We start from the raw sequence: 18,205 nt of genomic DNA on the forward strand, positions 1-18,205 counted from the left end.
CCGTCTCCTCCTCAACTAAACTAAACCCATCATCTGATGCTCTGCACCCCCCCCCCCCCACCAACACCCCCCACTACCGACACTCACAATGCTCTCTACACCTCCGTCAGTCATCCTCAACCAGAAACTCACGACTCATTCATCCACAGAGTCTCTCCATCCTGCTCTCGTCTGATTCGACTCTCAGAGTGAATCAGAGTGATCAATACTATAACATTATTTTAATTAATAGCAGCTGTGTGGGTTTTTCTGACTGTTTTTCTTTGATTAATCCGATCACTCTTTATGATTTTAACATAAATGCACGAATCTAAATTAATGTATGTTAAATATGCATTAAATATCAAAACTGATCAAGAATAACATTGTTTATACACCCTTTATCTGTTATATCAGCTCCACTGATTCTCCTCCTTCCTTTCACCCTGTTCTTCATTACTCAGAACCCACAGAATAGAAAACCACCACAACGATTATCATTATTAGGGGTTCGAGCACGTAGTGCTAGAAACCCTATTGTAATTGTTCTGATTATTATTATTATTATTATTATTATTATTATTATTATAGTTCTTATTCTTTTTCTGCCATAGAAGTGATTGGGCAGAAGAAACCGTAAGGCCTACAGGGCTGAGACTTGGTCATATGGTAGTACTTCTCACCGCTACTCAGATTCAAAAGATGAGCCCGATCGGCCTCAAGGGGGCGCTATGGCGAAGGTCAACGCGTTTGGCCTCGTAACTCCTACGCCCTGATAGCTAGAGCTAAAATTCTTGCATTATATGATTCCTTGGTTAATGGCAAATCAAAAAGGTCAATAGAACCACTAAGCTCCGCCCACTTAGATTTTTTGCTATTTAGCATAATATGCAAAACCTACTTTTGAGAACTTGTCCTAGGGTCATTGACCAATCCTGTCATATTTGGTGTCAAACAACTCAGCAGAGTCCCAACCTCAATAATTATCAAAAAAATTGAGAAATTTTTAAACAATATGGCCGCCATATGCAAATTAATCTTACCGTGGCACACCCAAATTTACTCTAACAGCTGTAACTTTTGAATGCTTAAACCTACACTAATGCCACTTTACAACTTTGATGCCAACATGATTCTGAGGTAGCCCGTCAATCTGTGTAGACATACGCCCCCAGGGGGCGGGGCCAAAGCTAAAAATCTGTTTCTCAGGAACCGTACAAGCTATGAAGCTCTCCTTTGGCATGTATCATCTATGGCCTATGTCCTAATGTTTTACAGAAGGAAAATTTGATATGCAAATTTTTGCAATCGTTATTAGCCAATCAGATTCCAGCAAGCTTTTGACAGGCTAAACAATGACCAATCAGGACGATACTTATACCCTACATGTATCTCAGGGCCTTCTATCATCCATTAAAATATGACGTTGATTGGCCTCAAGGGGGCGCTATAGCAGAAAATCAGTTATATCTAAAGGTACAAGTGGCATAGGCTTGTTATTCTTTTTTAGTTGTATACTTTGCTGTAGCCTTTACAACTTTGTAATTACATATGTTTACCAAAAATGCAAAGATTTTCATCAGTGGCCAAAAGAGTAAAAAATGCTCTTTTCGAACTTGTCTTTAAGTCCTTAATCAATCAAAACAAATTTGGTCTTGATGCAATCTTGAGACCCTGTAGGTAAATAATTATCAAAAAAATCTTGATATTTTAACTATTTGAGGCCCATAAACCTTGATCAAACATGTACGTGAAAGCCTTTTCAGAGTTATTTGGCCAAAACTCTGTCAAAGTTTAAAACATGCCAAAACTGTTGAAGCTACTAATTAACAATGACATTTGAAGTACATGTGCCAAGTATGAGCCAAATAAGTCTTCAGTAGGCTCTACAGTGAAAAAATAACTATTTTCAATTTATTTTATTTACCGCTATTTTCCAACCTAAATGGACAGAAGACAGGAACCTTTCACCCTATCAACACACAAATTTATACACATATATAGACTGATAATCTGATCTTGATTGCAAATTTTCAGCCAAATCGGACATGTTTTGCCTCTACAACGGCTGGAAAACTACAGCGATTTTGTAGGCCTCAAGCCTGTATTATCGCTTTTTTCAAATCTAAATTGACAGAAGTCAGGAACCTTTGACCCTATTGACACAGAAATTGACATACATATATAGACTGATATTGTGATCTTGATTGCAAATTTTGAGCCAAATCAGATATTTTTTGCCTCTAATATGGCCAAAGAGCAACAGCCATTTTGTAGGCCATAAGCCTGTATTATCGCTTTTTTCAAGCCTAAATGGACAGAAGTCAGGAACCTTTGACCCTATCAACACACAAATTTACATACATGTATATACAGACTACTTGATCATGACTACCAATTTGGAGCCCAATCGGACTTTTCTTCTCTTTTTAATAAATAGAAACACACTGATAGGGAATGTTCTGTCTTTCTGATAGAGTGATATATTTCCAGCAGGTTATATGTGGTCTTTTGCTGCGCTCTGGTGGTCATTTGGTGAAACAGCTACAGGTGAATTATTCTAAATTAAAGCTCTGCTGAACTTATTTAATCTTGCTTGTCTTGCTTAATTGAAGATCTTTATCCTTCTTAGTCATGCTAGTCAGCCACCTGGGTCATTCTTGTTTAGGCTCCACCCACTTAATTTTTTTAAAAAATTTGCATAATATGCAAAACCTACTTTTGAGATCTTGTCCTTGGATCCTTGACCAATCATGACATGTTTGGTGTCAAACAGTTCGGCAGAGCTTACTCCTCAATAATTATAAAAAAAATCTTTACATTTATAAACAATATGGCCGCCATATGCAAATGAGTTCTACCATGGTGCAGTAAAAATGTCTTTAACACTTATAACTTTTGAATGCTTAACCTGACACTAATACCACTTCAGTCCTTTGATCATTACATGATTCTCAGATACCCTGTCAGTTTAAGTAGACATACACCCCCCCAGGGGGCGGAGCCAATGCTCGATAGCTGTTTCTCTAGAACCATACAAGCTATCAAGGTCGTCCTTGCCAATTATCATCTATGGCCCATGCACTAATGGTACACCAAATGAAAATTTGATATGGACACTTTTGTGGTCACTATTAGCCAATCACATTCCAGCAAGCTTTTAACAGGCGGAATGTTAATCAGGTCAAAACTTATATACTATATACGGGTTATTTATATGCCCTTTTTATGCCTTGTGTTTTTTCAATTTAAGAACTGAATTTGTTTCACCAAATGCGCACTAGAGTGCAGTAAGACACCACATAAAACCTGATGAACACTACAGCTCAATTTATCAATGCTTTTCAACTAGTTTACTCACACCACTCATCTACCATTGCCATTATGGTCTTTATGGTCACGCTGGTCACCCAGCTTGGTTATGCTGGCCATCCAGCTTGGTCATGCTGGCCATTCACATTGGTCATTATGGTCCTGCTGGTCATTCAGCTTTGTCCTCATAGTAATGGTGGTCTTCCAGCTTGGTCATACTGGCCAACCACCTTTGCCATGCTGGTCATCCAGTTTGGTCATTATGGTCTTCCAGCTTGGTCAATATGGTCAACAAGTTTGTCATCCAGATTAGTCATGCTGGTAATCTAGCTTGGTCTTCACGGTCATGCTGGTCATCCTCATCCAGTTTGGCGATGCCGGTCAACCGGCAACATGTTTTAAGCCTAACTGGCCTCCAGGGGTCTCTTTGCCTGTAACGCTCGAACCCCGTAAATCGCCGCTTGCGGCTATATTTATTATTATTATTATTATTATTATTATTATTATTATTATTATTATTATTATTATTATTATTATTATTATTATTATTATTATTATCATTATTATTATTTGGGTGGTGCACTGATTAGCAGTGATTAGCATGGTGGTGGTGTATGAGGTGTTAGTGTGTGTTGAGCTGGATCAGGTACAGCAGTTTTTGTCTTATTGTTAATGTGTAATTACACACTTATTACAGAAACTAATTATAAAGTGGGTCCAGAAAAAAGTTTAAATCTCACTTTTAAATGAAAGTCAGTGTAAAAGTATTGAATTCCAAGCAATTTGTTCATATTTTATATCCATTCATTATTAAATTCAGAGATAACTGCCAGGTTCACATCATGAAAAAAGCAAAAAGCAATTTTTAAAATGGAGATATGGTATATTAGTATATAGTATATAATGTGTAAAGTGTGTAAAGTGTGTACAGTGTGTACAGTGTGTACAGTGTGTAAAGTGTGTACAGTGTGTACAGTGTGTAAAGTGTGTACAGTGTGTACAGTGTGTACAGTGTGTAAAGTGTGTACAGTGTGTACAGTGTGTAAAGTGTGTACAGTGTGTACAGTGTGTACAGTGTGTAAAGTGTGTACAGTGTGTACAGTGTGTAAAGTGTGTACAGTGTGTAAAGTGTGTACAGTGTGTACAGTGTGTAAAGTGTGTACAGTGTGTAAAGTGTGTAAAGTGTGTACAGTGTGTAAAGTGTGTACAGTGTGTAAAGTGTGTACAGTGTGTAAAGTGTGTAAAGTGTGTACAGTGTGTAAAGTGTGTACAGTGTGTACAGTGTGTAAAGTGTGTACAGTGTGTACAGTGTGTAAAGTGTGTAAAGTGTGTACAGTGTGTACAGTGTGTACAGTGTGTACAGTGTGTAAAGTGTGTACAGTGTGTAAAGTGTGTAAAGTGTGTACAGTGTGTACAGTGTGTACAGTGTGTACAGTGTGTACAGTGTGTAAAGTGTGTACAGTGTGTAAAGTGTGTAAAGTGTGTACAGTGTGTACAGTGTGTACAGTGTGTACAGTGTGTAAAGTGTGTACAGTGTGTACAGTGTGTAAAGTGTGTACAGTGTGTACAGTGTGTAAAGTGTGTACAGTGTGTAAAGTGTGTAAAGTGTGTACAGTGTGTACAGTGTGTACAGTGTGTACAGTGTGTACAGTGTGTAAAGTGTGTACAGTGTGTACAGTGTGTACAGTGTGTAAAGTGTGAACAGTGTGTAAAGTGTGTACAGTGTGTAGATGTGTGTAAAGTGTGTACAGTGTGTAGATGTGTGTAAAGTGTGTACAGTGTGTACAGTGTGTAAAGTGTGAACAGTGTGTAAAGTGTGTACAGTGTGTAAAGTGTGTACAGTGTGTAAAGTGTGTAAAGTGTGTACAGTGTGTAGATGTGTGTAAAGTGTGTACAGTGTGTACAGTGTGTAAAGTGTGAACAGTGTGTAAAGTGTGTACAGTGTGTAAAGTGTGTACAGTGTGTAAAGTGTGAACAGTGTGTAAAGTGTGTACAGTGTGTAGATGTGTGTAAAGTGTGTACAGTGTGTACAGTGTGTAAAGTGTGTACAGTGTGTAAAGTGTGTACAGTGTGTAAAGTGTGTACAGTGTGTACAGTGTGTAAAGTGTGAACAGTGTGTAAAGTGTGTACAGTGTGTACAGTGTGTACAGTGTGTACAGTGTGTACAGTGTGTACAGTGTGTAAAGTGTGTACAGTGTGTAAAGTGTGTACAGTGTGTAAAGTGTGTACAGTGTGTACAGTGTGTACAGTGTGTAAAGTGTGTACAGTGTGTAAAGTGTGTACAGTGTGTACAGTGTGTAAAGTGTGAACAGTGTGTAAAGTGTGTACAGTGTGTACAGTGTGTACAGTGTGTACAGTGTGTACAGTGTGTACAGTGTGTAAAGTGTGTACAGTGTGTAAAGTGTGTACAGTGTGTAAAGTGTGTACAGTGTGTACAGTGTGTACAGTGTGTAAAGTGTGTACAGTGTGTAGATGTGAACAGTGTGTAAAGTGTGTACAGTGTTAACAGTGTGTACAGTGTGTAAAGTGTGTACAGTGTGTACAGTGTGTAAAGTGTGTACAGTGTGTACAGTGTGTACAGTGTGTAAAGTGTGTACAGTGTGTAAAGTGTGTACAGTGTGTACAGTGTGTAAAGTGTGTAAAGTGTGTACAGTGTGTAGATGTGAACTGCAGTCTGTAAAGTTTTTCCATTAAGGATCATATTTCTCCTGCTATCTGTGTGCTCAGCTGAACGCCACGTGAGGCAGCAGAACTAGGTCACTCTGATTCCAGTCCAAAGTGTGTGTGTGTGTGTGTGTGTGTGTGTGTGTGTGTGTGTGTGTGTGTGTGTGTGTGTGGCTGTTTGTCTTTAGTCTCATTCTGATTTAAAATAATATAAAGATATTTGTACATTTGAAAGGACGTGTGTATGTGGATGGGTTTTACTGTCTTCAGGAGGACTTCTAACTTTACAAAATCAGTTAAAACTATAAATTCATAATTTCGTGTTTTAGAGCCAGAATCTGTAACAATAGTGTATTTGTGCATGAAAGTCTTCATAAAGATATTAATACACATGTATATGTATATGTGTGTGTGTGTGTGTGTGTGTGTGTGAGGCCCTCCCTGCAGTGCAGTAGGCTGGTAGGAATGCTGGAGGCTCCGCCCACTGTGAGAATGTTCTGAGTCTAACTGGAGGAGGATTTCTAGGAATTGCTGGACGGCGGGTTTCTCTATGTGAGCTGTGTTTCACAGGTGTCTTACCCAATCCTGAGCACAGCACCGCCCACTGAACCCAGACACCCCGGACCGGCCAGCACAGCTCCTCCACCGAGCACAGCTCCTCACACAGCTCCTCCACCGAGCACAGCTCCTCACACAGCTCCTCACACAGCTCCTCACACAGCTCCTCACACAGCTCCTCCACCGAGCACAGCTCCTCACACAGCTCCTCACACAGCTCCTCCACTGAGCACAGCTCCTCACACAGCTTCTCTCCTCATACAGCTCCTCACACAGCTCCTCCACCGAGCACAGCTCTTCACACAGCTCCTCTCCTCATACAGCTCCTCACACAGCTCCTCCACCGAGCACAGCTCCTCACACAGCTCCTCACACAGCTCCTCACACAGCTCCTCCACCGAGCACAGCTCTTCACACAGCTCCTCTCCTCATACAGGTCCTCACACAGCTCCTCCACCTAGCACAGCTCCTCACACAGCTCCTCCACCGAGCACAGCTCCTCACACAGCTCCTCACACAGCTCCTCCACCGAGCACAGCTCTTCACACAGCTCCTCTCCTTATACAGGTCCTCACACAGCTCCTCCACCGAGCACAGCTCCTCACACAGCTCCTCACACAGCTCCTCCACCGAGCACAGCTCTTCACACAGCTCCTCTCCTCATACAGGTCCTCACACAGCTCCTCCACCTAGCACAGCTCCTCACACAGCTCCTCCACCTAGCACAGCTCCTCACACAGCTCCTCCACCGAGCACAGCTCCTCACACAGCTCCTCTCCTCATACAGCTCCTCACACAGCTCTATTTATATCAGCACCAAACAATGATCAGCACTGCAGTCGACAGCAGGACAGGAGTTCATACAGGATTCAGCTCACAGAACTTAAACACTCAGCGGATCAGAACCAGCGCCTGTAGTTACAGTATTAGATGCTAGGCTAATGACGCTAGGCTACTGACGCTAGGCTAATGACGCTAATAAACACTAGACTTACACTGTCTCCACCTTCACCTCCCTAAAGATTTACAGAGTCTCTCGTATTCAGACAGCTTTTATCCGCCTCTTTAATCTCAGAGCAGATCTAAATTATTTCAGCTTCTTATTTGTCTAAATTCATGTAGAGTCAGGAGGACTTTTATGAACACAGGAACAGAAAGATCCTGCCTGAGAGAAGAAGAGGACTGTGTGCCGCTCAGGAGGCTGAGTTTACTAAATACTAAACTGCAAAACAGAAGAATCTATAATTTACTGGTTTACAGTCGAGACGCAGGCCTTCATTACGCCCACAGAGTTCAGACAGCAGGACTCAACCATCCCTCACATTCCTTCATCCTTCAGCTTTTATTAATATTCATCACTTTAACACTTTAAATGTCAGACTTTTAGCAAATAAAGTTATTTTAAACTACAGATAAAAAGAGAAACTTCCAATATTTACAGTTTATTGAGTTTTGTGTGTGTGTGTGTGTGTGTGTGTGTGTGTGTGTGTGTGTGTGTGTGTGTGTGTGTGTGTGTGTGTGTGTGAGCAGATCTGATGAATAACAGTTTGTGACAGTGTTACCTGGGGGGGTGGTTGTTACTCAGTGTGTTGCTCCTCTGACCCTCTATCTCTTAAGCACCGCCCCCTCCCCCCTCATCAGCCCCTAATCCCCTCTTTCAGCACTGTAGGGGTCAAGGTGTGAGAATTCATTGTGCCGGAAGGGAAGACACATAGAAAGAAAGATAGAGAGAGAGAGAGAGAGAGAGAGAGAGAGAGAGGTTGGAGGGAATGAAAGAGAAAAATCTCACTATAAATCAGAGTGAGATAAAAATCCAGCCTCCTCATCATCATCCTCTAATCCTCCCAGAAGATAAATCGTCCCAATCTCATTTCTCGACTGTAGCTTTACTCTTTGTTTTGGAGCGAAACTCTTTAATTAGAACGGAAAATGAGAAATGAAATAAAAAAAGATGCAGAGCTTTTTTTAATCACAGTGTTTTTCATGCATATTGGCATGTTCTCCTCCACCAGTCTTACACACTGCTTTTGGATATTTGTGGGTTTCTTTGGTCATTTTTGTCTCATCTTGCCTCTGTTTGGAAAATCTTTGTTTGAAGGATCATGTAGCTCCAACATTTCTACCCAACTCACACCTCCATCCTAACAGGGATCTCCTCAGGTCTTTTATTTCACTCTGAGATCATCACACAGTCTGTGTGCGGGTCTAGAAAACAGTTCTTCTGTTATAAACTCTCTTACTGCTGAACGTTTATATCATTAGAAGGTCTGAGAGAAGGTAATCCACACAGAGCTTCTCCAACCGCAGGAAAACTGGAGACTGAAAGATCTCCTGATTGGAGGAGAAGAGCAGAGAGGATCACTGGAGTACTTTTACAGCAGAACTCTGGAGATTCCAGCTTTTATCCACAGAACATCTAAAAACTTCCTACATTTACCCAAACAAGAAATCTGAAGTAGGATTCACGCACAAACTGCTAGTAAATGTAAAAGTTCACATATTTATAAATGTTACTCAAAAATCTTGGATTTGTGAATTTATTTAGATCTTCTTTAGAAAAGGATACTTTGTATCATCAGTTAATCAGAAGTTAGTAGTACTGAACTGTGTGTTTCTCTGATCTGTGATTAGAGTTTAAATCCTGTAAGATTTGAAGCAGATTAAACTCCGGAGAGGAAGAGCAGAAGAGCTACAGGGTGACCTGTGAACTTTAGGAATTAGGGATCATTAGAGGAGGACCTATGGACCCCCAGCCTGGACCCCTGCGGTTCCCCACCCCCATATCAATCCCCCCTCCCGCCCCGCTAACCCCCTCGGATTACTGAGGAGTTTACCTTTAACTGCAGCGTCTCTCTGTTCTTAAACTGTTCTAAGTCTGTTATAAAAACTTCATATTAAACGTTTAATAAATGCTGTGTGATGAACAGGCCAGGATTTTAAGGGGTTAAACTGCTGCACAGAATGGTCTGTAATTTTCACAATACAAAAATGTCTATTAAGTTGCAGTAAATTGTGATTTTCAGTACATTCTGTTCAATTAGTATAAACTAGATATACCTTTCCTAAAGAAGATAAAGTCCTCACAGTCTGTACAGAAAGTTAGACAGACAGACAGATTTTTAAGTATTTTTCTGTTTCTAGTAACTTTGCTTAAAAGGTTTCTCTTTTTATCCATAAACATATTTTATATTTAAAGATAAAAAAGATCTGTCAATAGAATTAAATGACTTTGAACTGGTTCAGTTGGTTCTATTTTTTGAAGAATAAAAAGTTTGTGCACCCTGAACTTTGGAATTCCCCTTCAGACGAGTGAAGCATTAGAACAGATGCAAACCAGCGTCCGGAAGATGAGAGTTTCCTTTATGTCTAATGTGAGGAAACGTGAGGAAGTCTGTGTTTCTCCGGAGCCGGAAGGTGAAGTGGATGCTGGAAGTTGTGGGATATTTTCCTCAGGCTGGAGATGATCTCCTGTAAGAATCACGCTGAGCTTTTCTCTGATTTCTGGTTCTGAACGAGGTTCTCTCAGATTCTCTGATCTGTTTCAGCCCTCAGACCCGACTCAACATCTCAGCCTGCAGACCCATCACTGTCCCTTTAATATAATACTGACCACCCTTTACTCTCAGCGTGCACTGACCACCACTGACCACCACTGACCACCACTAACCACCACTGACCACCACTAACCACCACTAACCACCACTGACCACCACTGACCACCACTAACCACCACTGACCACCACTAACCACCACTAACCACCAATGAACCACCACTGACCACCACTGACCACCACTGACCACCACTAACCACCACTAACCACCACTGACCACCACTGACCACCACTGACCACCACTAACCACCACTGACCACCACTAACCACCACTAACCACCACTAACCACCACTAACCACCACTGAACACTGAATTAGACTAAACAGTGTTTCTAAAATATTTTACTAAAAAATTATAATATACAGCAAATAGAATATTTATTATGACAGTATTTGATTGTTTTGTATTTGGTGTTTTTGTTGATGTTTTTGTTAGACGTGTGAAACGCTGGATGTCCTGCTGAGTTTTACAGTAATTTAGGAGAGAAATGCAAATATCACACCTTCATCCAGGAGAACATTTGCTGCTGAATCTCACCAAAAGGCCAATAAATCCACAATCCTAAAAACCTAAAACCCTAAAAACACCTCACTCACTGCAGCTCTTCCAGCTCCCTGCTGATAAAACCAGCGTCTGTAGAAACAGATAAACATCTTAAAGCAGATTCACTGCTGATCTATTTAAACTCAATACTGACTTTATAACTCCAGCAGGAGGAAGTCCCGGCTTTAATGCAGAAGTGCATGAAAACCTTATTTTAACCTTAATTTTACTTTATGTTTCACTGTGTATTTACTCCAACTGTATGATTTTACTCTAATTCTTTATTTAAACAGTATTTATTTATCTTTATTTAAGCAGTATATAAATAAACTTGGATATATATTTTAATTTATATTTTTATCAGCTGTTTCTGGTCCTGTATCAGTATATTGTAAATAAACATTATGTTAATTATTCCGGGTCTGGGCCGTCTCCTCTTCAGCACCTCTGAGTCTGAAGCTCTTGAGATCTCAGGTGTAAAAATCAGCGGCTCATTTCCATAATAAACCATGAGCCGCTCCTCCAGAGATCACCTGAGACCCGCAGGTACTGCCTGAGAATCTGCAGAACCAGAAGCTGAAGGAGGAGATCCAGAACCAGATCCAGATCCAGATCCAGAACTCCTCCAGACTGATGAAGCTCAGAGCTGCTGGAGGTTCTGAGAGAGATATATTTAGATTTCTCTGCCTCACCTCTGCTGAACTGGATCCTCTGATACAGAGTTTTATTGATTGTTATTTTTATAATCACTCTGTCTCTGATAAGAGCTGTGGGCAGTGAAATATTCAGGGTTGGTGAATAGTGAACGTTAGTGAACATGTCCGGACATGTTTATTCTACAGTATAAAGTGATGAGAGTGAATCCTGAGACCCACAGAGCAGCTTAAACACCTCAATCCCTCAGTAATAAAAACACACTTTCACTATTTACCTTTACTGCAGTAGTGTCTCATTTTAGTAACGGTAATAAACAAGTATTTAATTATTTATAACCTAAATATCATGTTCTGCACTATTAAAGGTGCTAAAAATTATTCCAAATGGTCCAAAACCTATTTATAATTACATATTAAATTTTTTTTACCATTTTACCATCATTAACGTTACATACCAAACGGATAAAATACGCGCAGGTTAACTGCTGGATCTTCATAATAAATAAATGGTTCATTTGTGTTATTTGTACTTTATTCACCACCACTGAGTTTTCTAGAATTCACCCAAATTTTGTTAAACCTCAATCTGAATGAGCTTCTCTCAAACACTGAGTCCTACAGAGAATTCAGAAAATGTGGAATTCAGGTCCACAGCAGGTTCAGCTGGTATAGAGGATTATAAAAGACCAGGTGATCTAAGAATCGCACACTGACTTTGTGTTTCTTCTAAAGAATAAATTATCCCATGTTTTCATCCTTTCACTGATGAGCGACAGGTTTTACATTGAATAAAAACTTTCTAACTGACATAGGTTAGGTGAAAAGTGGCGCAAAATATCCTAAAATGTGTTTAATAAAAAGTTAAGAGCTGTAAAAATCATTTTCATCGTAAGTTTATGAGCTCATGCATCTGTTGCTCAGAGTTCCACAGTGTTTTTATGTGAGTATACTCACTTTACCTGTAAAGGCTTTAATTCTGCCCTTGATCAGAATATGTGAAGATTATTTATACTTAAATGAGTGATTATCCACAGTTAAACTGCTGTTTATAATTCTGTAACTAGTAGGTAATGATTCTATATAGGAACAGGTTCCATTACACTGTATAAAATATGAAATTTTATGGAATCATGAGAATTCAGAGAGCTTTACATGCTTAAATCACTTGTTAGCACAAAATGATTAAATTAACTCCATTTTTAGAGCCACGTAGAACAACCTGATTATCTTAAATGTATTAATTAAATAAGCAGGGAATCTGAATGTGTTAAAGCTCATCTTTACACACATTTTATGACTCTGAAAAATAGAACAGACAGTAAGCTGTGATGTGTTGTCCACTTTTTAATAATCGTATAAAACAAAGTGCTGCTAAAAAATAACTCTTTAAAATTCTCAAACCAAGAACAAACAGCTAAATAATTTATAATACATAATTAAGAAACTGACATATACACAAAAATAAAGAGGAGGGGATTCTATACAGGCTGCCGTTATGAAGGCAATAATGTTTCCCAGGATTCTTGGCAGAGGTAGATAAAGAGAAAGGAAAACAAACAAACAAACAAACAAACAAAACTTTAGCAGAAAGAAAGTGAGTGAGAGTGAATTTCAAGTATGAACACTCCTTTTCTATGAAGACACTCCAAAACTCAACATGATTAGCTATAAACAAATGTCAAATTTCAACCAACAGGGTCTTGTCTTTCCAGTTTAAATCAAACAGTGAACAAGTGGCAACGTGTTATTTTCCCATCAGCGAACGCGAGCTTTAACGGCACACGTTCATCCCCAGATATTAGCTTTGGATCCAGCCCAGCAGAATACGATCATTTATGAAGACTATTTAAGGTTAAACAGTAAACGAACAGAGTCCGAAACACAGAACTGATTAAGACTCGTATTTTAGGCTTTTCGCTCTAAAGGGACTAAACTCTGAGCAGTGTTGCATTACACATGGTTTCCAAAAAAGGAAATTTACAAACGAGAACATCAGCTTTCTCCTTGGAGATCACGTCAGTCGAGGTGGTGCCTGGTTAATGGACGTTTCAGTCACCGGGTCACATGCGCCGGCACAGTCCGAAACCGAGTTCCTCAGTTAGAGCTGAAGAAAAGTCCAGTCAGGAAAGTCCTGCTGCTCCTCAGAGTCTCCTGAGCTGCTCCAGCCGGACCCGGAGCTGCTCCTGCCTCTGTCTCAGTTTGTCCTTCTTGTGACTGAGTCTCTGCTCCTCTGTCTCCAAGTTCCAGATGCTCTCCTTGGCGCGTTTGAGGATCACCACCTTGGAAGCTTTGTCGTTGTTGGACACTTCGGGGACGTTATCTCGGAGGCGTAAGAAGCAGTTCTTCAGCTCGTTGCGTCGCTGTCGCTCCATCACGTTGTGGGTCCTCCGCCGCTCCTCCTCGTCCTCTGTGTCGGCGCTGTGGCGCGTGGTGAGGTTGCGGGAGCGGCCGGAGAGCTTGTGAGAGTCTCCGGAGGCTCTGGAGCGTTTCAGGCACGTGGCGGGACGGGGCGGGGAGGCGGGGCAGGGGGCGGCGTAGTTGTGCTGCTGCTGGATCTCGAGGTGGCAGCGTTTCAGAGCTCTCTGCTGCTCCCGCCGGCTGTCCTCCTGCTGCTGCTGATACTGAGAGCGTGTGAGGGTTTTACAGCGGCGCACCGTCACCACGTCTATCTCCTCCTCTGGAGAAAAAAACAAATAAGTTTTAGGATAAAATACACATTTTACTAGAACATACCAAGGAGTGGCACTGCTGTAAAATAACTAAAAGCTTTTATTTCACAATATAAATCTAATACCAACTGGCCTTTTTAAACTTTAAAGAACAAATGATCACTTTTTAGCTAGTTTAAAAACATTTATAAATCTATTTTGTATAAGTTTAGCACACCAATTATTTAAAAATATTTAAACAAAATGCAAATAAACAAATTCTCACTATAATAACAGTCTAAATAAACCCTAAGAATTTATCTGCAAAGCAATATTCTCTATGATACACTAATCAACATGAATCGATAAAGTTTGTATTGATTATCATAATCTGTGTCTACAGCTACTGTAAGTAAAGTAATCCAGTCCGAGTTTTGGCTCCGACCGCCGGTCTGTTTCGCCGCGCTCTAACCGGAGCCGCGCCTGCAGCTGCGGCAGGAACCAAATCCCGGAGCGGACAAGCTTCCCCGAAACAACACTCAGTAAACACTCACCGGAATCGCTGGAGGAGGACTCGCCCCCGGCGGACAGAGAGCCGTAGTCCGAGGACTCCTCGCTGAGCTCCGGGCTGTCCAGCAGCAGATCCTCGCTCTCCAGCAGCTGGCAGGCGAGCGCCGCGCTGTGGCAGTCCAGCGTGGATCCGGCGATCTCCGCGAAGATGTGCGCGTCTATATCCGAGAGCAGCGGGCTGGAGGACAGCACCGCGCCCAGCTTCTCCTCCGCGGACTTCTCCCCGGGACCCGGCCACAGGCACGCCGCCGACACCGGGTCTATGGGGCTCGGATCGGAGCTCGCCCCCGGGCTGGACCCGGACCCCGATCCGCCGGACTCCGCGCTGAAGTCGCTGCTCCAGCTGAGCTGCAGAAAGTCGCTGTCCTCCAGCAGGAGCTCCGACACCAGCTCCAGCTGCTCCACGCTGGAGAGCGGCCGGCCCGGGCCCGGCTTCAGCGGCGGGGAGTGCGGCGGGGTGGGCAGCGCGTGGTTCTGCAGGTCCTTGATGAGACTCTGACAGAATTCATCATCAAACAGCAGCGGCTCCGACTCGCTCAGCCAGTCGTGCGGCGGAGAACAGCTCGGTAACATCCTGCAGAACCTGCGGAGCAAAACCCGGTCAGAACCGAACCTACAGAACCTACAGAACCACACAGTGATCCGCCTGTTTATATATCAGCTCCTAATCTCACCCGAGAGCACGCGGTTCACTCTACGCTTCCCGGCAAACGCGGGTTTTATCAGTGTTTACAATTCTGGCGCCGCCCATTTGTGGGCGGGGCGTTTCCAGCTCAGTAGTTTAGTGACATCATGCACCAGCTGGAAAGCCCAACACGCCACGTTTAATCTCAATTCAGAACTTTACAGGTCCTTTAGATTATTTTATTCTATTTATTTATTGATTAATGTTTTATATGTATATTTATATGCGGTTTTAATCTCACTGCAGTTTGCTCTCGTCAAATAAGAAAAATACTTTTTTTCTGCTTTTCTAGTTACTTTAAATAGTTTTTAATTTTACTGTACACTGAAAAATGACTAACTCCAATAGGGATTAGCTACTAAATAATTGATCATTTATTACTGCATTAGCCATTTGTCTTTACAAAAATAAATAAATAAATAAAATAAATTTAAAACATTTAACCTCCATAAAACAAGAAAAATAAAAAGTTAGATATATGTGTTTAGTTTAGGTAACGTTAGTTAAAATGTGCTGTTTAAGGTATAATGAGGCTCTGAGAGCAGGGCTGTACAGATCACATGCTCTCACAGTAAAAGTCCCGGCAGCATGCAACCGGCAACCGGCGACCGGCAAACGATAAAAACGGGCACTTACCGGCTGAACAGACCGCTGGAGATAAACCGTGATCAATAAACAGCGGAAACAGAAGAGAATCAGCGATGTTAGGTGTGGAGAAAGTTTTAATAAAGCTGTAAATCCGCTGAAATGTCTGAGGTCGGGAGCACGCGGAGGGGCAGTGGGTGTGGCGGAGCCGGGATTTAATTTTATACAGCCGAAGCGCCGCCGCGTGTCCTTCCACGGAGGAATTCGCGCCAAAACGTGTTCTAGGTAATATTGAATTAAAATCGATTTATTCTAATCGCCAAAGTAACCGCAGAGGGTGATTATATGGGGGCGTTGTTGTCGCAGCGGGTATTAAACGCGCTGTTTCTGCGGGAGAGCGAGCTGTAGTGAGCGGATAGTGCCCGCGCGGAGGGATACAGAGCGGCGTAGCAGGCACAACAAATTCCAAGAAATGGAGGGCGCGAGCCGGCAGACACGTGTCCGCATAGACTCTACCTTTAATCATATAAAACCGCTGCTTAAGGTGGAACTGACCATTCCCAATCCACCTTACTCCCGCGATCAAAAGCTAATAAATGTGGTCAGGCTGATTAAAGGTTTTATACTGAAAACTGCAGAGAGATCGCGGATCAGCAGAGCCCCTTCCTCCATTATATAACAAAGACTGCACTCAGATCCACACACACAGTGGTGGGGTATCCCCCCCCGCACCTCCTCACACTCCTCACACTGCAGGACTGATATACTCTAACAGACCGGCTGCAGTAATAACAGTGTTTAAACCCTCAGAATGTTTACAGTTTACAGTGTAAGCCAGTGGTTTTGTGGGTGTTTGGGGAGTTTGTGGGGTTTGGGTTTTTTGGAGGGTTAGGATGGTTTGGGAGTTTGTGGGGGATTGTGGGAGTTTGTAGGAGTTTGGGGAGTTTAAGTTATTTGCTTTTATTTAAACACATGTCTCCCCTTCTTTAAAGGTGAGGGCGGATCGGGCGCCCTCTACAGGTAACTCTACAGGTAACTCTACAGGTAACTGGAGTGAGTGCAGCTCATTCTTATTCACTCTCAGGATTTCCTACGTAAATCATGTATAGATAAGGGTTTAAAACGTATTTAAAACTACTAAATGTTTAATTTATCAGGAATATAGCTATATTGTTATTTTAGCAGTGTTTTGTGTAAAAGGGCTGAGCTTCTATAATAGAATTGAAAAGTTGCAAAAAATATGCATACAGCAGCATTGTTTTACACTCAAAACTTAAAAATAAAAAGGTTAAGGCTTATATCTATTAATTGACTGTTATAAGAAATGGATTGTTTTCAGAGAAATGCTGCAAAAAGTTCACATAACTCAGAAATTACTATTAGATCTGATATTACTTGTTTGTGTTTTTTTTGTAATATTAAAACATTTAAATTGTAAATGTATCTCTGTCTTTGTCTCCAGTTATTTATGTTGTTCTGTATGTGTTGTGTTGTGTTGTGTTACATTAATCAGATGATGACTGATTTCCTCTTATAAGTCTTGGTTCCTCTAAATGTTTTTTCCTACTGATCTGAGGGACTTTTATTTTATATTATCAGATTACTCAAAGAACTGTTGGAGGCTTGGATTGGGATCCCTGTCTGCAGTTAAATTAAATAATAAAATAAAGGTAAATGTAACACTGTATTTTTTATGTTATATAATACTGATATTACACAATAACTCAACATTAACTCCACAAAAACGCCACAATAATGCCCATATGCTGTCTATAACTGTCAGCTTGATGCGAACCCCAAGCTAACAAAGCACAGCATTGTCTACAGAGCCGCTCTGTCAGCATTACTAACAGAAATCTCCCCCATATCTCACACAGAGCCTGTTCATCTCCCTTATCTGCACTGTCCTGCAGAGGCCTGGGGAGAAGGTGAAGCTGCACACTTCAGATAAAGACCAGCATAAACGGGAAAGTAGAGCTGGAGGTAAAGTGTAGAGCTAGATGTAAAGTGTAGAGCTGGAGGTATAGTGTAGAGCTAGAGGTAAAGTGTAGAGCTGGAGGTAAAGTGTAGGGCTAGATGTAAAGTGTAGAGCTGGAGGTAAAGTGTAGAGCTAGAGGTAAAGTGTAGAGCTAGATGTAAAGTGTAGAGCTGGAGGTAAAGTGTAGAGCTGGAGGTATAGTGTAGAGCTGGAGGTAAAGTGTAGAGCTGAAGGTAAAGTGTAGAGCTGGAGGTAAAGTGTAGAGCTGGAGGTAAAGTGTAGAGCTGGAGGTAAAGTGTAGAGCTGGAGGTATAGTGTAGAGCTGGAGGTAAAGTGTAGAGCTAGAGGTAAAGTGTAGAGCTGGAGGTAAAGTGTAGAGCTGAAGGTAAAGTGTAGAGCTGGAGGTAAAGTGTAG

At 41.6% G+C, this 18,205-nt stretch overlaps 1 protein-coding gene across 1 annotated transcript; it reads right to left on the minus strand.

The window, feature by feature from the left end:
- Window positions 1-12,653: 12,653 nt before the first annotated feature.
- Window positions 12,654-16,274, minus strand: mych (myelocytomatosis oncogene homolog). Its single transcript, XM_007258497.4, has 3 exons — window positions 15,864-16,274; window positions 14,527-15,125; window positions 12,654-14,001 (listed from the first exon to the last, which is right to left on the minus strand). Exons 2-3 carry the CDS (start codon window positions 15,113-15,115, stop codon window positions 13,466-13,468), a joined length of 1,125 nt encoding a protein of 374 aa, XP_007258559.2. The 5' UTR covers window positions 15,116-15,125; window positions 15,864-16,274; the 3' UTR covers window positions 12,654-13,465.
- Window positions 16,275-18,205: the final 1,931 nt, after the last annotated feature.

Source organism: Astyanax mexicanus, chromosome 5 (assembly GCF_023375975.1).
Source record: "Astyanax mexicanus isolate ESR-SI-001 chromosome 5, AstMex3_surface, whole genome shotgun sequence".
Lineage (NCBI taxonomy): Eukaryota > Metazoa > Chordata > Actinopteri > Characiformes > Acestrorhamphidae > Astyanax > Astyanax mexicanus.

Bases quoted from the DNA above. Each gene is read 5' to 3' on its own strand.
- mych (XM_007258497.4), bottom strand. From the start codon at position 15,115: ATGTTACCGAGCTGTTCTCCGCCGCACGACTGGCTGAGCGAGTCGGAG. The intron at 14,002-14,526 runs GTGAGTGTTTAC...TTTTTTCTCCAG, and splicing joins GTCCTCCTCCAGCGATTCCG to AGGAGGAGATAGACGTGGTG.